We start from the raw sequence: 14,919 nt of genomic DNA on the forward strand, positions 1-14,919 counted from the left end.
CATTGCAGACAGAATAAAATCCATTAATTGTAGAAATGAAATTAAAAAAGGGAAAGATTTCTTTTTTTTTTCTGAAAAAAAAGGAAAAAAATATAGAAAAAAAAAAAAAAAAAAGAAGCCCATTATTCTGTTTATAAGAAAGAATAAACCTTTTCAAGCCTATTGCTTTATCGTAATTTTTTTTTTAAAAAAAAATATTGTAAAGGTTCTTAGAGTTTAACCTTTTATTAAATCACTATTTAAGGTTTAAAATTTATTAAATCAAGCATTAAGGTATGTTTAGTTATCAAACCATTCTCTTCAAATATTTGCCGTTACCTTTTTTTTTCTTTTATTTTTTTTTTACCTCCGCTTCATGAGGCGTAGCTCCCAACCAATTGAGCTACTCCTTAGAGACTATTTGCCATTACTCTTATTAGGGTTTTTGACGGACGTAAAATCATAGCAACCCAATAAAATAGAATTTTACAAAAGTAACACCTCATATTAACATGAAAAAAAAAAAAAAAAAAAATTGAGAGTAACTGTTATTATTATTATTATTATTATCTATAGGCTGCTTTGAGAAAGTCCATAATCTCGTTTGTCCATGATTGAGACTGCAACTTGACAATTGGAATCACTATAAAGAAGGATGCAATAATGATTTAGACCAATAGCTTATTTATCTAGAACCTTCCATCATGACCCCTTCAAAGACAAATAAATTTCTCAACCAAAATCATTCTTGCACTGGATACATAAAATAAAAAAGATTAAAAATATTCATAGGAGAAAAGAGGGTAATTGCACCAGGACTAGAGCAAAATCTCGAATATCCACTTTATGAAACCCCTAAAAAAAAAAAAAAAGAGAGAGAGAGAGAGAGAGAAAGTAGAATGTACATTATATGATCTTCAGCATATCGGCAAGCAAGCAAGCCAAATATAGCGAAACTTGAGAAAAACTGCGAGAACTTGAAAGAAACTGAAAGAAGAAGAAGAAGAAGAAGAAGACATCTATTTATGAAGTGAAGCTCTCTTGCCTCTTGGTAGACATCCGTTTCAAAAACTCATAGGTGGTGATCATGGTAGTTGCAGACATCGACATTGAAACCCACCTTGGCCCCAAACCCCTATAACAAGCACTCAACCCAGCTTCCTTCACCAAGTTCCGAACCGCCGGCACAACCTTCAGTGGCCTTCTCCGCCCATTTTCCTCTCCATCCAAAACCTGCAATCTTGTCTTAATCGTATCGAGCGGCATTGTGATTAGAGCAGAAACGCCACTAGCCATGGCAGCACACAATCCCTGCACTGCCACCGTCGCCATGGAATCCGGCCTAAAATTGCTCCCATTATTCGTTAAACCATGCTCATCCTTATCCTTTTTACCCATGTAGCAACCGAAACCACCCCAGATAAGCCTATGAGCGACAGAGTAAGAAGCCCACCAAACCGCATTCGATGGCGCATACGTTAATATGGAAATCCCAAATCCCCTGTACAGCCCTCTTGGACCATCGGCATAGAGAATCTTCCTAAACGCATCAATCCCATTGCTATATTTGCCACAATTCACATGGGGAAGGATGTTACCCTGCATCATTAGTCTCTGGCTCACAACATCAATTGGGGTCCAAACCAATTGCGCAGCCATGGCAGAGCTCAACCCAGCGGCGGCGTTAGCTATGGCGGTGGCCGTAGTATCGGAAAAGCCTAACCTGACGGTGGCAGTCCCGACATTACTCTTGGTGACCTCAAGCGCCGTCATGTAAAGCGCTCGAGCAGGGATCGTACCCATCAAAGAGGTACCGAATCCCCTGTAGAACCCTCTCACACCCTCGTGGCGCATCATGGCAAAGGACATTTTGAAACAAGAAATCTGAGTGGGCGAAACCTGTTGCCGGGTCTTTAAAACGACGATTGGATAAAGAACAGCCGATACGCCGGAAAACAAGGCGGCACCAAGAAAGAAGAATCTGGATTTGTCAAGCATATGCCAATCTATATCAGCTGGAACATGAATTTCTGAAGCCGAATCATCCTCGGCTGCGCCCAAGCTCATCTTCGCCACTTTTTAAGTACCAGAATTTAAATCACTATCCTATTTGGTCAACTGGGCTCTAAGCTAGAGGTGAATCCATATACTATACTACTGTTTTGCTAAGTAAAAAAAAAAAATCAGGGTGAAGAAAATGAAGCACCAACTGTGGTTACAGTACAACTGAGGTGTATTTATGGTGTCGTGAAGCTAATTAAGGATATCGGTATCTTTTGCTTTTCAGGCAACGAGATTTGAGAGGGACCGTGGATTAATTACCATAAGTGGGTCAAACATCAGTGTATAGAAGAAGCCGATTCAGAAACGGTAGTTGTTCTTACCAGAGATTCACGAACTTTGATCATCTTCTATCCACTTCACCTCTGAGAAAATCAACTTGCTGGAAATCCTGGATGCGAGGAGAACTCTACTCAATAGAGTATAGAGAGAAAGAGGGAGAGACCCAGAAAATGGTATCGAAGAACAGAAGCGGCGGCGTAGCTGTGAGGGAGAGAAAGAGTGCTTTAACTAATATAGCGGACAGGATTATGGATTTTAGTGAGGGTTTTGCGGATCGAGGAAGATGGACACGTGTCTATTAGCATCTCGATGACATTTCTAGATATTAGCCGTGTCTATGGCTGCCGAGATTGTTCTTCCCTCTGATTTCCTTCGTTTCTGTGGGTGATGTGTACAAAAATAGAGATGCTTCACTGTCTCCGTCTCTCACACACTCCCAAAATATACGTCACTAAAATGTCAGTGTAACGATTTACTTTAATCATACAATATTATTTATTTTTAAATTTAATTTTGTAAGAGATTATTAATCTTGATACTATTCTTACAAAAATACACTTAATTATAAAATTCTCATAGATTCATAACTATCACGACTTTAAAATAATTGTGCCAAAAAATGTGCCGATATACATAAAGCACATAATCATTCATATACCCAACTGATGTAGGACGTTACAGTTAACATTTGGTTCAAAATTTACCATTGATTCATCTGAAATTTACCGATGATTTTTAATATTACATTAGAGAGTATAAGAGTGAGAGTGTTGAGTTTGGAGAATAGGAATATAAGATTATAAGAAATGTTACACACACTTTCATTCCTACACTTTTACTTTCACTTTTTCATTTTCTGAAAATAGCTTTTAAAATCACAATTAAATTAAAATTTAATAATAATTCATATCAAATTCAATAGTAATTTTAAAGTCACGTGAGGGAATTTTGAGAGTAAAAGTATGTAACATTACTCAAAATACTTATTTGCTCTGCTTTTCCATAAAGACACATGTCGTTCAGTGTTACGTTAATGGTTTCACAAACTTTGTTAGGTTTTAAGGGAACCTAGACCCTTTAAATTTTGAGAGAACCTAAAACCTTTTTCAAACACAAGGTTTATAATTAATTCTGATTATTTTTTATTAATCACTCATGCCTATAAATAGAAGAATTACAAAGACATAAAATATGAAATGAACACGTACCTCTACTCAAAGAAAAACCCATAATACATATAAACTATTCAGATATAACTTGTACTCTAACTTGAAGATAAATTCCTATGTACAACAATAGTGCTACAAATAATATTTTCTCTCTCCTCTATTTTCTTTTTTATTGGGGATTGTGCTAGGATTTTGTTAAAAAATAAGAAGGTACACATGAAATTTGCATTTCGTAAACAAATAATATTTTAATGTTATAGGAAAATATAAAAAATGAAAAAAAAAACTATTATGAATTATATTTGGATAAAAAAAAAAATAGTTTCGTTTTCTAAATAAACTGATGATAGAACTCTAATTGTTTGCTCTACTTTTCCATAAGAGGTATGATATGTTGCCATCCCATAACACAATTATTATTATTTTTTTAAACAAAAAATCACAAAATCATGTAATAGGTTGGGGTCTGGTTTTGCATTTTTTTTTTTATTGTTTTAAAAAAATAAAATAAAAACAATTTAAAAAATAAAAAGAAATTAAAAAAAGTTAATAATTATGTCTTTGGGTAACAAAACACCGTTCCTCTTTCTATAAAGACGCATGTGATTCGGCCCAAGAGTTACCTGAATCCAAGGATTTGCTGGCCGGCCTGTTTCACTTTCGATTATCCAACGAATGGAAAGCAGGATGGAATCCCCTCATCCCGGCCCAACTAACAATGCCCAACACCATCTTTAACCATTCGAACAAGGAATAAAACAAAGAGAACCAACGCCATTATTGCCTGCATGTATCCGTTTATATGGACTATCAAACCCTCCAAAGAAAAGAAAGAAAAAAACAAAGGGAAACTAGTCAGTCTGACAAAATTCAGTGGATATTTTTTTTTAATCTAAAAATAAATAAATAATCAAGGGTCGGTTGACGCACTACAAGTTAGTATTATTGTAAAATAGTAAGCGAGATAAAAATATAATTTCTAACCTAAATCGTTCTTTAATTATCTATATATATATACCATCTCATTCTACAGGGAGTTTAAGTGACTTGATCGATTAGATGATGTTTTGTCAATTTTAAAAGATTATCCAATCCTTGGAAGTGTATTGTGCGCTAAGCTATATCCTTAATTATAGCTTAGGATGACTTTTTCTTTCATCACCTCTTCACTTATTTTATTTTTTTTGATTCAAAGATCTCGTCCAATATATAGGAAAAGACCAAACAGTCAAATGTACAAGGTTACAGAGATTCTCTAATAAATTAAGTCAGGTGCACTACGGTTAGAGTTTTCTTCACCCATGTAAAGTTAGACTCAGACCATAACGACCACAACTGCTAAAAGATAACCTAGACAATAGAAAGATGCATCTACGGTACATGAACCGTTACATGATCTAGGAGAAGACATACATTTTGAGCTATAAAATAATTTTTACAGACCATGTTCAGATCTTAAAAAACAGAGCAGCTGGACGAAACACCAACAACAAAACGCAAACAAAGAAGTAGAAAAAACTACAAATGCACTGGCCGGAGGGGACAAAACCATTTCCCCCGCATCCCCTTTATGCTCGACGGTTTGGATGCACGTTCTGAGATATGTCAAGATTAAGCACACCGCTTTGTACCAAACCAACACAAGACAGACACGTGCAAGCTCCAGAAGACTCCGGAACCGTTCCTTCAAGATCGCCCCCACTGCCGCACCCGAAAATGTCACCCTGAAGCACCATTGCAATTCCGGGTTCCTCAATCTACACCGTTCTTCACCCCTTCTGCGAGAGAAAATGGTTGCCCAAAGTAACTGCTCGTCACCCGAAACCCCCGTTCCCTCTGCCGCCTCCACTGCAATCATCCAAGGAAAGCTCCTGTGCAATTATCGTCTCCGGCGTGGCCATCCAAACCAGCATCGGCATACACAAAGTCTCATATTCAAAGTTTGCACCGGGCTCCACGAATCAGACCAGAATATCCATGAAATAAGCCCAAATCTTGGAAATGTGAGAGATCTTCCGCCGTTACACCCCACTAACCAAACTAAAACCACAATTAAAACATAACATTGACATCTTCATCCCGGATCGGGACAAGATAACAACCCCTTCACCTCTAAGGTGCCGATGACGCCCGAAGAGAGAAGAAACACTTTTTTATATACAAAAACCTAAAAACAACAAATTGGGGGGGAGGAAAGCAAAGTTCTTCCCTCCTCCTCAACACGAATTGCTCAAACCTTGGTCTGTGCTTCCTACTCTCTATCACCTCTTCACTTAGCACAGGCAAAACGGTATGTTGGAATTGTTAAAAAATAAGGGTTAAATACCCTTTTGTCCCTGTTAGTTTCAAATCTTTATTTTTTAGCCCAATGTGCTTTCATTTTTATCACAAATGATACTTGTACTATAGAAAAAGATGGAGATGGTATCTCCGTCAATTTTTCCGTCCAAAACTGACGGATTTATACGTCAACAACACGTGGCACTATTAAATTTGCGAGACGTGGCTACCATACACACACACACATATATAAATATTGAGGCTTTAAAAAAAATAATAAAAAATCGTGGTTTTTAATTTTTAATCTTTAATGTTTACTTTTAATTTTACGACTTTTTTTTTTCTAAAAAAAAAAAATAGTAATAATAATAAAAAATGTTGGGGTAGTTGAGCCACATGGGGGTGGCCAGCCACCCCGATTTTGGCCAAGGAGGTGGCCGAAACATTCCAAAGGCTAAAGTGAAAAAGAAAGAAAGAAATATGTGTTGACCCTTGAGGGTGGCTAAACCACCCCCATGTGACCCAAACCACCTTTACATTTTTTTTAAAGCATTAAAATAAAATAATTTTTTTTTTTTAAAAAAAAAAAATGTGCAGTTACGTGTTGCAATTTTAATGGTGTCATGTGTCGTTAACATGAAAATCTGTCAGTTTTGGACGAAAAAAATAGACGGATGTATCATCTCCATATTTTTCCATAACACAGGTACCACATGTGATAAAAATGAAAACACATGAAACAAAAAATAAAGATTTGAAACCAGAGAGGGTTGTAACGTATTTAACCCAAAAAATTATTACAAGTAAACCTTGATATGTGCTTTGCTTGTTGTTGGGAAATATTCCCACAGCCACTAAATAATGGGCTTATAGAATCCATGTAAAACCTATCAAGACACAAACCCGTAAAAACCAAGTAGCCTAAGCCTATCGAGATGCAATCTTGATAGGCGCCAAAAGTATAAAATCTTGAGATACCGAGAGCTAGGCACTTGAAACTTGAATCCCGGATATGTTGAGAAAATAATCTTAGAATCAGGGAATCAACTCACACTCAATTTGAAATGACAATTGAAGTCTCGTCTATAAATAGGTGAAAACCACTAGGTATGAAAGATATAAATTTTGACATTATATACTTGATATAAATTGCTCTCTAGACATTGACTTAAGCATCATAATGGGTTCTAGCCGACACCCCTGGTAAGCTCCTTTGTTGATATTTATTGTTTTGCAGCGGTCGAGGAAGAGTTTATCAAAGCTTGTGTCACTATACCGAAAACTGTACCAACATTTGTGATCAAGACGGGTGAAACCCTGCTCCACCTTGCATCCAAACATTAGGAATATAATAACACAACGGAATATAAATTTCGATATTTTTCATGTGCCGGAAACAAAATATGATGAAGTTGTTTTACATGTCTTAATTCGTCAAGTGAAATGCTAGGCATACTCTCACACTCTCTTACATGAATTTTAAAATTATCAATAATAATTTTAAAAGCCACGTCAAAGAATGTGAAAGGCCTACACGCTTGTGTGGCTCTATTCTTTTTATTTTCTAGAATGTAAACGTAGATACAGGCTAGGTTGAATCAGCCCAATCCATATGGTGATCCAGAGATTGGGCTTGGGACAAAATAAAATTGCTTTCTGAATGCCCAAAAGATAGGCCACGAAACAAAATCGTGACTTGGTCTAGCATATAAGTTAGAACAGGACATCGGCCCGTGTTCAACAACCTCGAAGCCTGTGGGTCCGGCATAGTCGAGTAGTGAAATTTCAAATTTTTTTGGAGTATGTATCGTGGAGATTTGAAATTCTTTTTATTCTTGCTCGCATTGGAAAAAAAAAAAAAATGGAAAAATACACTTTACTCTCATAATATTTCACCTCTTTTTCAATCTTGCCTCTAAAGTGAAAAAATTTGCAATGTACCATAACCAAGTTTTAAAAATTTTCAATCTTACTCATCTGTTACTTTTTTGATAGAAACAGATGCAAGTGAGTTTCTAAGAGAAAATCTCTCCAAAATATACCTAAAAAAATCGTTTTTTTTTTTTAAAAAAAAAAAAAAAAAAAAAAGAGTTGGGGGATGGCTTAAGTATCAAAGAGTTCCCCTATCATTCGACCAAGAGTTCCCCTACTTCATGCTGTGATTTCAGGTAAAGAATTTGGCTAAGGCTATAATCCGCCAATAAGCGTAGAATCCATCACGACACTTGATTAAGGCATTTCTCTATCAATGTGCCCTTTACACAAGGAGAGGTGATATCACAATTTTAGGCACAATCACACAATCATTCTCATACCCTATATTCTTCCCTAAATAACTCCATTAACTCTCTATTTTTTAGCAATACCCTATTTTCTTTGCTAACATTATAAGCATGAGAAATCCCCATGAACAATTCCAGCATGTCTCTTAGGTTATGATTAGAATGCGGAATGTTTATTCCATTGGAAAAATTGAATAGCTTTTATAATGAATGGAAGACTTGGTTTTAGAGTATTTAATTAGCATTTAACACCTGGAATAGTATTCCGCTCATGCCCAATGAGAATGACTACATTTTTCTATTTTCAATTAAAATTATTTATTTTTTTAATAACATATTTGTACCAAATGTAACTTTAGGAAAAAAAACATGTCAAAAAAAAAAAAAAAACCTTAGAATAAAAGAAAAGAAATCCCCTGAGCAAAGTCATGGCCCACAAAAATGTTTTTGTTTTGTTTAACAAGAATTGATATAATATTAATTATTCAAATATTTTTCTTTCGTGTAATGTTTGAATTTTATTTCTAATAAAATTATTTCATTAGTCCGGCCCCGAGAGAAAAATTACTTAACACCACCGTTATCACCACTTTCCTCCCTTCCCTCGTTGTCTCAGTCGGATTAATTCCCTGCATGATCATCACCTGATTCACCTCTCTCTTCTTCCACCATTGCCTCCATCACAAAAGTCATTACCTACAAACTTGTTACAGGTTTTAATCCATTTAAATTTCGAAATTTTTTATCCAATCAAATACTAAAATTATTTTAGGGTTTCAATCAAATAACAAAAAAAGTACAACTTTTGTTATGTTTTCTTTGCTTTGATGTACAGTCTTTTTATTAGAAGTCGCGTGTTATGTTTAAATCACGTCGAGACATATAAGTCAACCTTGATTCGGTCAATTTAAATAAACATGTCAGACATGGACGAAACTAGAGAGGGCTGGTGGGGCCATGGCCCCATCCAACCTCCCTCTAGCAAAATAAATTGTCAAAAATGCATTTTTTAAACTTTTAAAGTTGTTAAAAAACACATTAATTTTACGTCTTATTTTTTAACTTCGTTTCCTCAAGAAAATTTTATTACAGTCTGACCCGCTAAAGTCAACTTTCTAGCTAGTTTCGTTGAGTTAGAGTAATACTCAATTTTAACCCTTTAATTTCGTGTTGGGTTCTTATTAAGTTCGCGAGTCATGTAAAAAATTATCGATCAGCTCTCAAAATAATGTGTGTTGGGTTCAAGTCGTGTCGAGATATGAATATAAATCTATATAGATAAACTCGAGTTTAACCCGACCCATTTAATTAAACAGGTCAGATCTTTCGATCTTAACCAACTAATTTCATATTGAGTTCGTATCAAATTTCAGATCGTATCAAAATTTGTCAGCCATATTTTTTACCCTCAAAATTTTTGTTTCAAAATAATAAATTGACAGTAAATGGCAATTTAACAGGCATAATTGAAAATAAATTCCGACCGTTCCGAAAGCAAGAAGAAAAGGATATCATGCATGCGATACTCCTAGGATTGCCACGTCCGTGGTGGTAGTTTGACAAAAACACAAGAGACCAAAGCCAGGTGGAACCAGAACGACCTCCTTGTGGACAGCCACGTAGCAGGCCTAAAGACAAACGTCACCGAATACTTTGAGTGCATGCAACATATTTTCAATCATCTCCTCACCGCTATATAAACCAAGCCACTCCTCACAGGAGCAAACAAATTAACCAAAAATATTTTGTCATCAAACATTCTTTCTCACAGCAAGCAAAGAAAATGGACCTAAGGGTCATGGGTTTCGACCCCGCCGTCGTGGACACTCTCCATGAGCTCCTGGACTTCACCGACGAGACAGACAAGTCGTCCCACCACGCGCCATCCCGCACCTACGTCCGTGACGCCAAGGCCATGACCGCCACTCCGGCGGACGTGAAGGAATACCCGGACTCCTATGTTTTCGTCGTTGATATGCCAGGGCTGAAGTCGGACCAAATCAAGGTCCACGTGGAGGACGACAACATGCTGGTTGTGAGTGGTGAGAGGAGGAGAGAGAAAGAGAAGGACCAAGGCGTCAGGTACATAAAAATGGAGAGGAGGCTCGGGAAGTACTTGAAGAAGTTTGTGTTGCCGGAGAATACCGATCACGAGAAGATATCGGCGGTGTATCAGGACGGGGTGTTGACGGTGACGGCCGGGAAGAAGCCGCCACCGGAGCCGAAGAAGCCGAAGACCATTGAGGTCCAAGTTTCCTAAAAGGAGCATGCATGTGCGTTGTTGGTGTACGTACGTTGTCCCTTGTTTGTAAGTGTGTGGGGTATATATCCCTATGTTTGTGTTTGCGTAAGGGGGAGTTTCCCTCCCTTTGCTCGGCTCTTTTGGCATTTTGTTTGTGTGTGTACTGGGGAGTATCTATGTATCTCTCCACTTATATATATTAAGTGTTTTGTTGTAATAATTTTTTTTTTTTTTTTATACATTTCCACAAAAGAGATGGAATGAGAGAGATTCGAACAAGTGGTCTCCACTTCATGAGGCGTGATCTCCAATTGATTGAGTTACTTATGGAGACTTTGTTGTATTCTTCTATTCTTATTCTATCTTTTTATTTTGAAAATCAATTATTAGATAGGTACACATTTTTTTTTTTTTAATATCCACACAAAAGGAGGGGGATTCGAACAAGTAACCTCTACTTCATGAGGCATTGTTTCCAGTTGGTTGAGCTACTTATCGGAGACTTTGTTGTATTATTCTATTCTTATATCCTATCTTTTTATTTTGAAAATCAATTATAGACAGCTAAAGGTTTTTTTTTTTTTTTTTTTTGAGATTCTATATAAATCTAATTGACATGAATTCAATTTTTTTTAAAAAAATTATCTTAAAATGTGACCTACTAAATTTAATTTTTTTTTTAAAAAAAAAAATTAAATTCACGTCATCCACTAGGACATGAGAAAGACGCTAAATGCTAAAATGAGCTATAACATTTTTCATAGATTTAATAATTAACTAAATAGCTTGTCTGCTTTCCTAATTACAATATTTAGCTTGAGATTGCATGTGTCTATGTGAGCTTTTTGTTGGGGAAAAAAAAAATTGTAGTGCTAGAAGGTGGTTCGTGCTTATTAATGAATTTTTTCATAGTTATGGAGTAGTATGAACCAAAGGGTGCTATTTTTAGAGATGCGACTTTTGTCACTTATCCATGTGGGACATAAATATCGGGTTCGTTTTTTAAATTGCTTTTTCATACATTAACAAACTCACAAGTCGCAACAAATAACACATGAAACATTAATTCAAAACTATTTAAATTTTTGTCACCTCATAATAAAAAATAAAAATAAAAATCTAAAAAACATTGAGAAATGCTCTAAGAACCTCCATTTTTAGACTTTAATGACATGCATCTACCTTCTGTTTACTCTCTTTCTCCAACTCTCCCGCTAGAGTAAGCAAACTAAGAATTTTTGTAAAATGTAAAAGTAAATATTGCCCTTTTTTTTAAAAAAAAAAAAAATATTAACAAAAGAACTCATTTTTTTAATCCAAAACAATCCAGCCGAGCGTAATGAATTGGTAATTATGATGGGCTTTACTCAAGCCCAAATGACAATGCTCACCTATGAAAGTGGGTCCTTAGATTAGTCAACCTGACTCAACAACCACATCTGGAATTAAAAAAGCTTAAATAGAAAATTGTTTTTTTTTTTTTTTTTTGGGCTGGAAGTTGTTTCCTGTTCCAGCAATCAAGCGGTTAATCAAATAAAGATATTACCCCTAAGTCCTCCTTATTTCTAGAATATCGTAGAGCCTTGGTAAGAACTATGTTGTGACGGTTGTCGAACCTCCTGAAACCTCCTTTTCTTTCCAACGTCCCTCTAGAACATTCTTTTTCTATCCACAGTCTCTCTCTTCCCTTCCACACCTATAATTGCCGCCCCCCTTCTCCTCCATAGCAACACAATCGAGCACTCTCGTAAGCATCAAATAGCTATCTACATTTCGTCTCTTGGTGAAAAACCCAATTTCCCTTTACAAAGATTAGTCCAAGCAAGAAGAGGAAAATGGATTTCAGAGTCGTTGGTCTGGATTCCCCACTGTTCTCCACCTTGCAGCACATGATGGAACTTGCCGACGAGGGTGACAAGTCCTCCCACGCCCCGACCCGCTCATACGTGCGCGACGCAAAGGCGATGGCGGCCACTCCGGCTGACGTGAAGGAGTACCCAAACGCCTACGTCTTCATCATCGACATGCCGGGGCTCAAGTCCGGGGATATCAAGGTTCAGGTGGAGGACGACAATATTCTCGTGATAAGCGGCGAGAGGAAGAGGGAGGAGGAGGAGAAAGAGGGGGCCAAGTACGTGAGGATGGAGAGGAGGGTCGGTAAGTTTATGAGGAAATTTGGGCTGCCTGAGAATGCCAACACCAATGCCATCTCTGCTGTTTGCCAGGACGGCGTGCTGACTGTGACTGTCCAGAAGTTGCCTCCTCCGGAGCCCAAGAAGCCCAAGACCATCGAAGTCAAGATTGCTTGAAGAATGGATCGTGCGACTGTGATTTGGATTTTGGTGGGTTATGGGAATAAATGAACTAGCATTTCCATTGTTGCGTGTGTTCTGTTTTCGGTTCTTGGTGTGTTTATGTTATGGTTTCTGTAGCTTTACGATGCATGTGCGTATGGTTTGTTATTATCAATGAAGCATATGATATTATAATATCAGAGGGTAGGATCTATTCAGAGCTCTTTCCTCCCTTTTTTTTGTTTGTTTTGTAATTCAGAGCTCTTTCCCCCCTTTTTTTTTTCGTTTGTTTTGTAATGTGGACTAGAATGAAACGGATTGGGTCCTCTGTTTTCTTCTTGGAAAGAGTAGTGCCAAAATTTGATGGGTTAGAGATTTAGACTACTAGTTGCGATGCATTGCTGATCTGCAGCAGAGATGTTGAGCACTGCACAATTCCTGGTAGTTTTGTTGTCTTTCTGGTTTGGTTCATAGGAAGACTTTCCTGGTTCTGTTGAGAACTTTGTAGAGCAGAGTTGTTGGCTGGCAACGGTGTGCCTTGTGCAGAGCTGCTGGTATTGTTGAGAAACTTCAAACGCGTCGTATTTTTTTCGTCCAAAGAAACAGAATTTTCATTTTAAAATTTTGCAATTAATTTTTCGAATTTTGAGTTTTTTCATTTCAAACTACCAGACCACCGTTGGATTACCAGTCCACAATCAAGTCACCTTTACACTATCATTGGGCTATTCTTGTACAACTCCCGTCAACCAACTCACTTTTAAATTAAAGTCCAACTACTACTGGGTCACCATCGGATTGTCATTGGATCACTGACGAGTGACGAGCTTTTATCAGAAAACTGTAAAAACTTAAATTATTAGATTATTTATTTATTTATTTATTTTTTGTTTGTGCATCTTATGCGTAGAAAATAAATGAAAAACAATTTTTTTTTTTTTTTTGGATAATTGTACCGTTGGTTCCTGTGGTATGCCATAATTATTTTTCACTCCTTAGGGTTTAAAAAGTTCATAAGAGGTCCCTGTACTATGTAATAATTACGTTTTACGCCCTGAGTCGATTTTTCGTCCACCATTTTGATGGAATCCGTTAGCTCTACACATCAGCGCCACGTGTCGCCAATAAGATGGCGACACGTTTCCATCTTAATAAAATAAATATAAATCTATTAAAAAATAAATAAAAATACTTATTTTTTTAAAAAAAAAAACAAAAAAAAAACGAGAAGCAAGGGGTGGCCTCGAGTCACCCCCAGTGGCCGGGGGTGGCGCGCAGCCACCCCCAGTTGCTTGGGGGTGGCCCGATCTTAAAGAAGGCCACCCCCAAGCAACTGGGGGTGGCTGCGCGCCACCTCTTGCTGTTTTTTTTTTTTTTGTTTTGTTTTTTGAATTTTAATTTTTTTTAAAAAAAAAATAAGTATATTTATTTATTTTTTAATAAATTTATATTTTTTATTAAGATGGACACGTGTCGCCGACATGAAATTTTACAGAATCTGTTAAAAAATTTAACAGAATTTAACACTAGGAATCGATTTATAATTATTGCATAGCACATAGACCTCCCATGAACTTTTTAAACTATATGGAGTGAAAAATAATTATGACATACCATAGGGATCAACGATGTAATTATCCTTTTTTTTTTTTTTTTACATGTCTACACAAAAGAAAAAAGAAAAAAAATTTGAAATAATGACTTCATGAGGCATGCTCTTTAATTGATTGAGTTACCTCTCGAAAACAATGAAGAGCAGTTACCATGTTTTATGACAACTTTTTTTCATTTTTTTTCAGTAATATTCAGTCGTATGCAATAAGAGAAATCACTTTCCAAAAAAAAATTAAAATAAAAAAATCACCACTGAAGAAGATATTTTTTTTTTTTTTTTTAAAAAAAAAAAAAAAGAAACTTTGAAAGTCTAGCAATATAAGTTGATTAACTAATATGGATTTTTGCTTATTAATGAATTTTTTATATATAGCTTACGCCATCCCCTCACACAAAGAAAAGATAAAAAGGACAAAGATTCATAGTTATGGAGTAGTATGAAGAAGATCCAAATGCATGAGCCAAAGGGACAAAGGGTGGTATTTTTAGAGAGCCGTGAAAAAAAATTCTAAAAAAAAATTAAGAAATGCTCTAAGAACTTCCATTTTTAGACTTAAGTTGCATGTCAACTTTCTATTCCAATAATTTTTAATTACATCTACAGCGTTTACCTTTTTTACTTTTTTTTTTTTTTTTTTTCTTTTTTCTTTTTTCTTTTGACATATCCATACAAGAAGGGGAGGAAAGATTCTAATTAGTGACCTCTGCTTCATAAA

General features: G+C 36.1%; 3 protein-coding genes across 3 annotated transcripts; 2 read left to right on the forward strand and 1 right to left on the reverse strand.

Annotated features, from left to right (window-relative positions):
• Positions 1-707: 707 nt before the first annotated feature.
• Positions 708-2,730, reverse strand: LOC133865272 (uncharacterized). The gene has a single exon (XM_062301650.1). It carries the CDS (start codon positions 2,044-2,046, stop codon positions 1,003-1,005), a length of 1,044 nt encoding a protein of 347 aa, XP_062157634.1. The 5' UTR covers positions 2,047-2,730; the 3' UTR covers positions 708-1,002.
• A 7,106-nt stretch (positions 2,731-9,836) lies between these two features.
• Positions 9,837-10,449, forward strand: LOC133867298 (17.1 kDa class II heat shock protein-like). Its single transcript, XM_062304022.1, has one exon. The coding sequence runs from the start codon at positions 9,837-9,839 to the stop codon at positions 10,311-10,313; it is 477 nt and encodes a 158-aa protein (XP_062160006.1). The 3' UTR covers positions 10,314-10,449.
• Positions 10,450-11,961: 1,512 nt separating this feature from the next.
• On the forward strand, positions 11,962-12,789 carry LOC133866843 (17.3 kDa class II heat shock protein-like). The gene has a single exon (XM_062303494.1). The coding sequence runs from the start codon at positions 12,131-12,133 to the stop codon at positions 12,602-12,604; it is 474 nt and encodes a 157-aa protein (XP_062159478.1). The 5' UTR covers positions 11,962-12,130; the 3' UTR covers positions 12,605-12,789.
• The last annotated feature ends 2,130 nt before the right edge of the window (positions 12,790-14,919 follow it).

The sequence above is a fragment of the Alnus glutinosa genome, chromosome 4 (assembly GCF_958979055.1).
Source record: "Alnus glutinosa chromosome 4, dhAlnGlut1.1, whole genome shotgun sequence".
Lineage (NCBI taxonomy): Eukaryota > Viridiplantae > Streptophyta > Magnoliopsida > Fagales > Betulaceae > Alnus > Alnus glutinosa.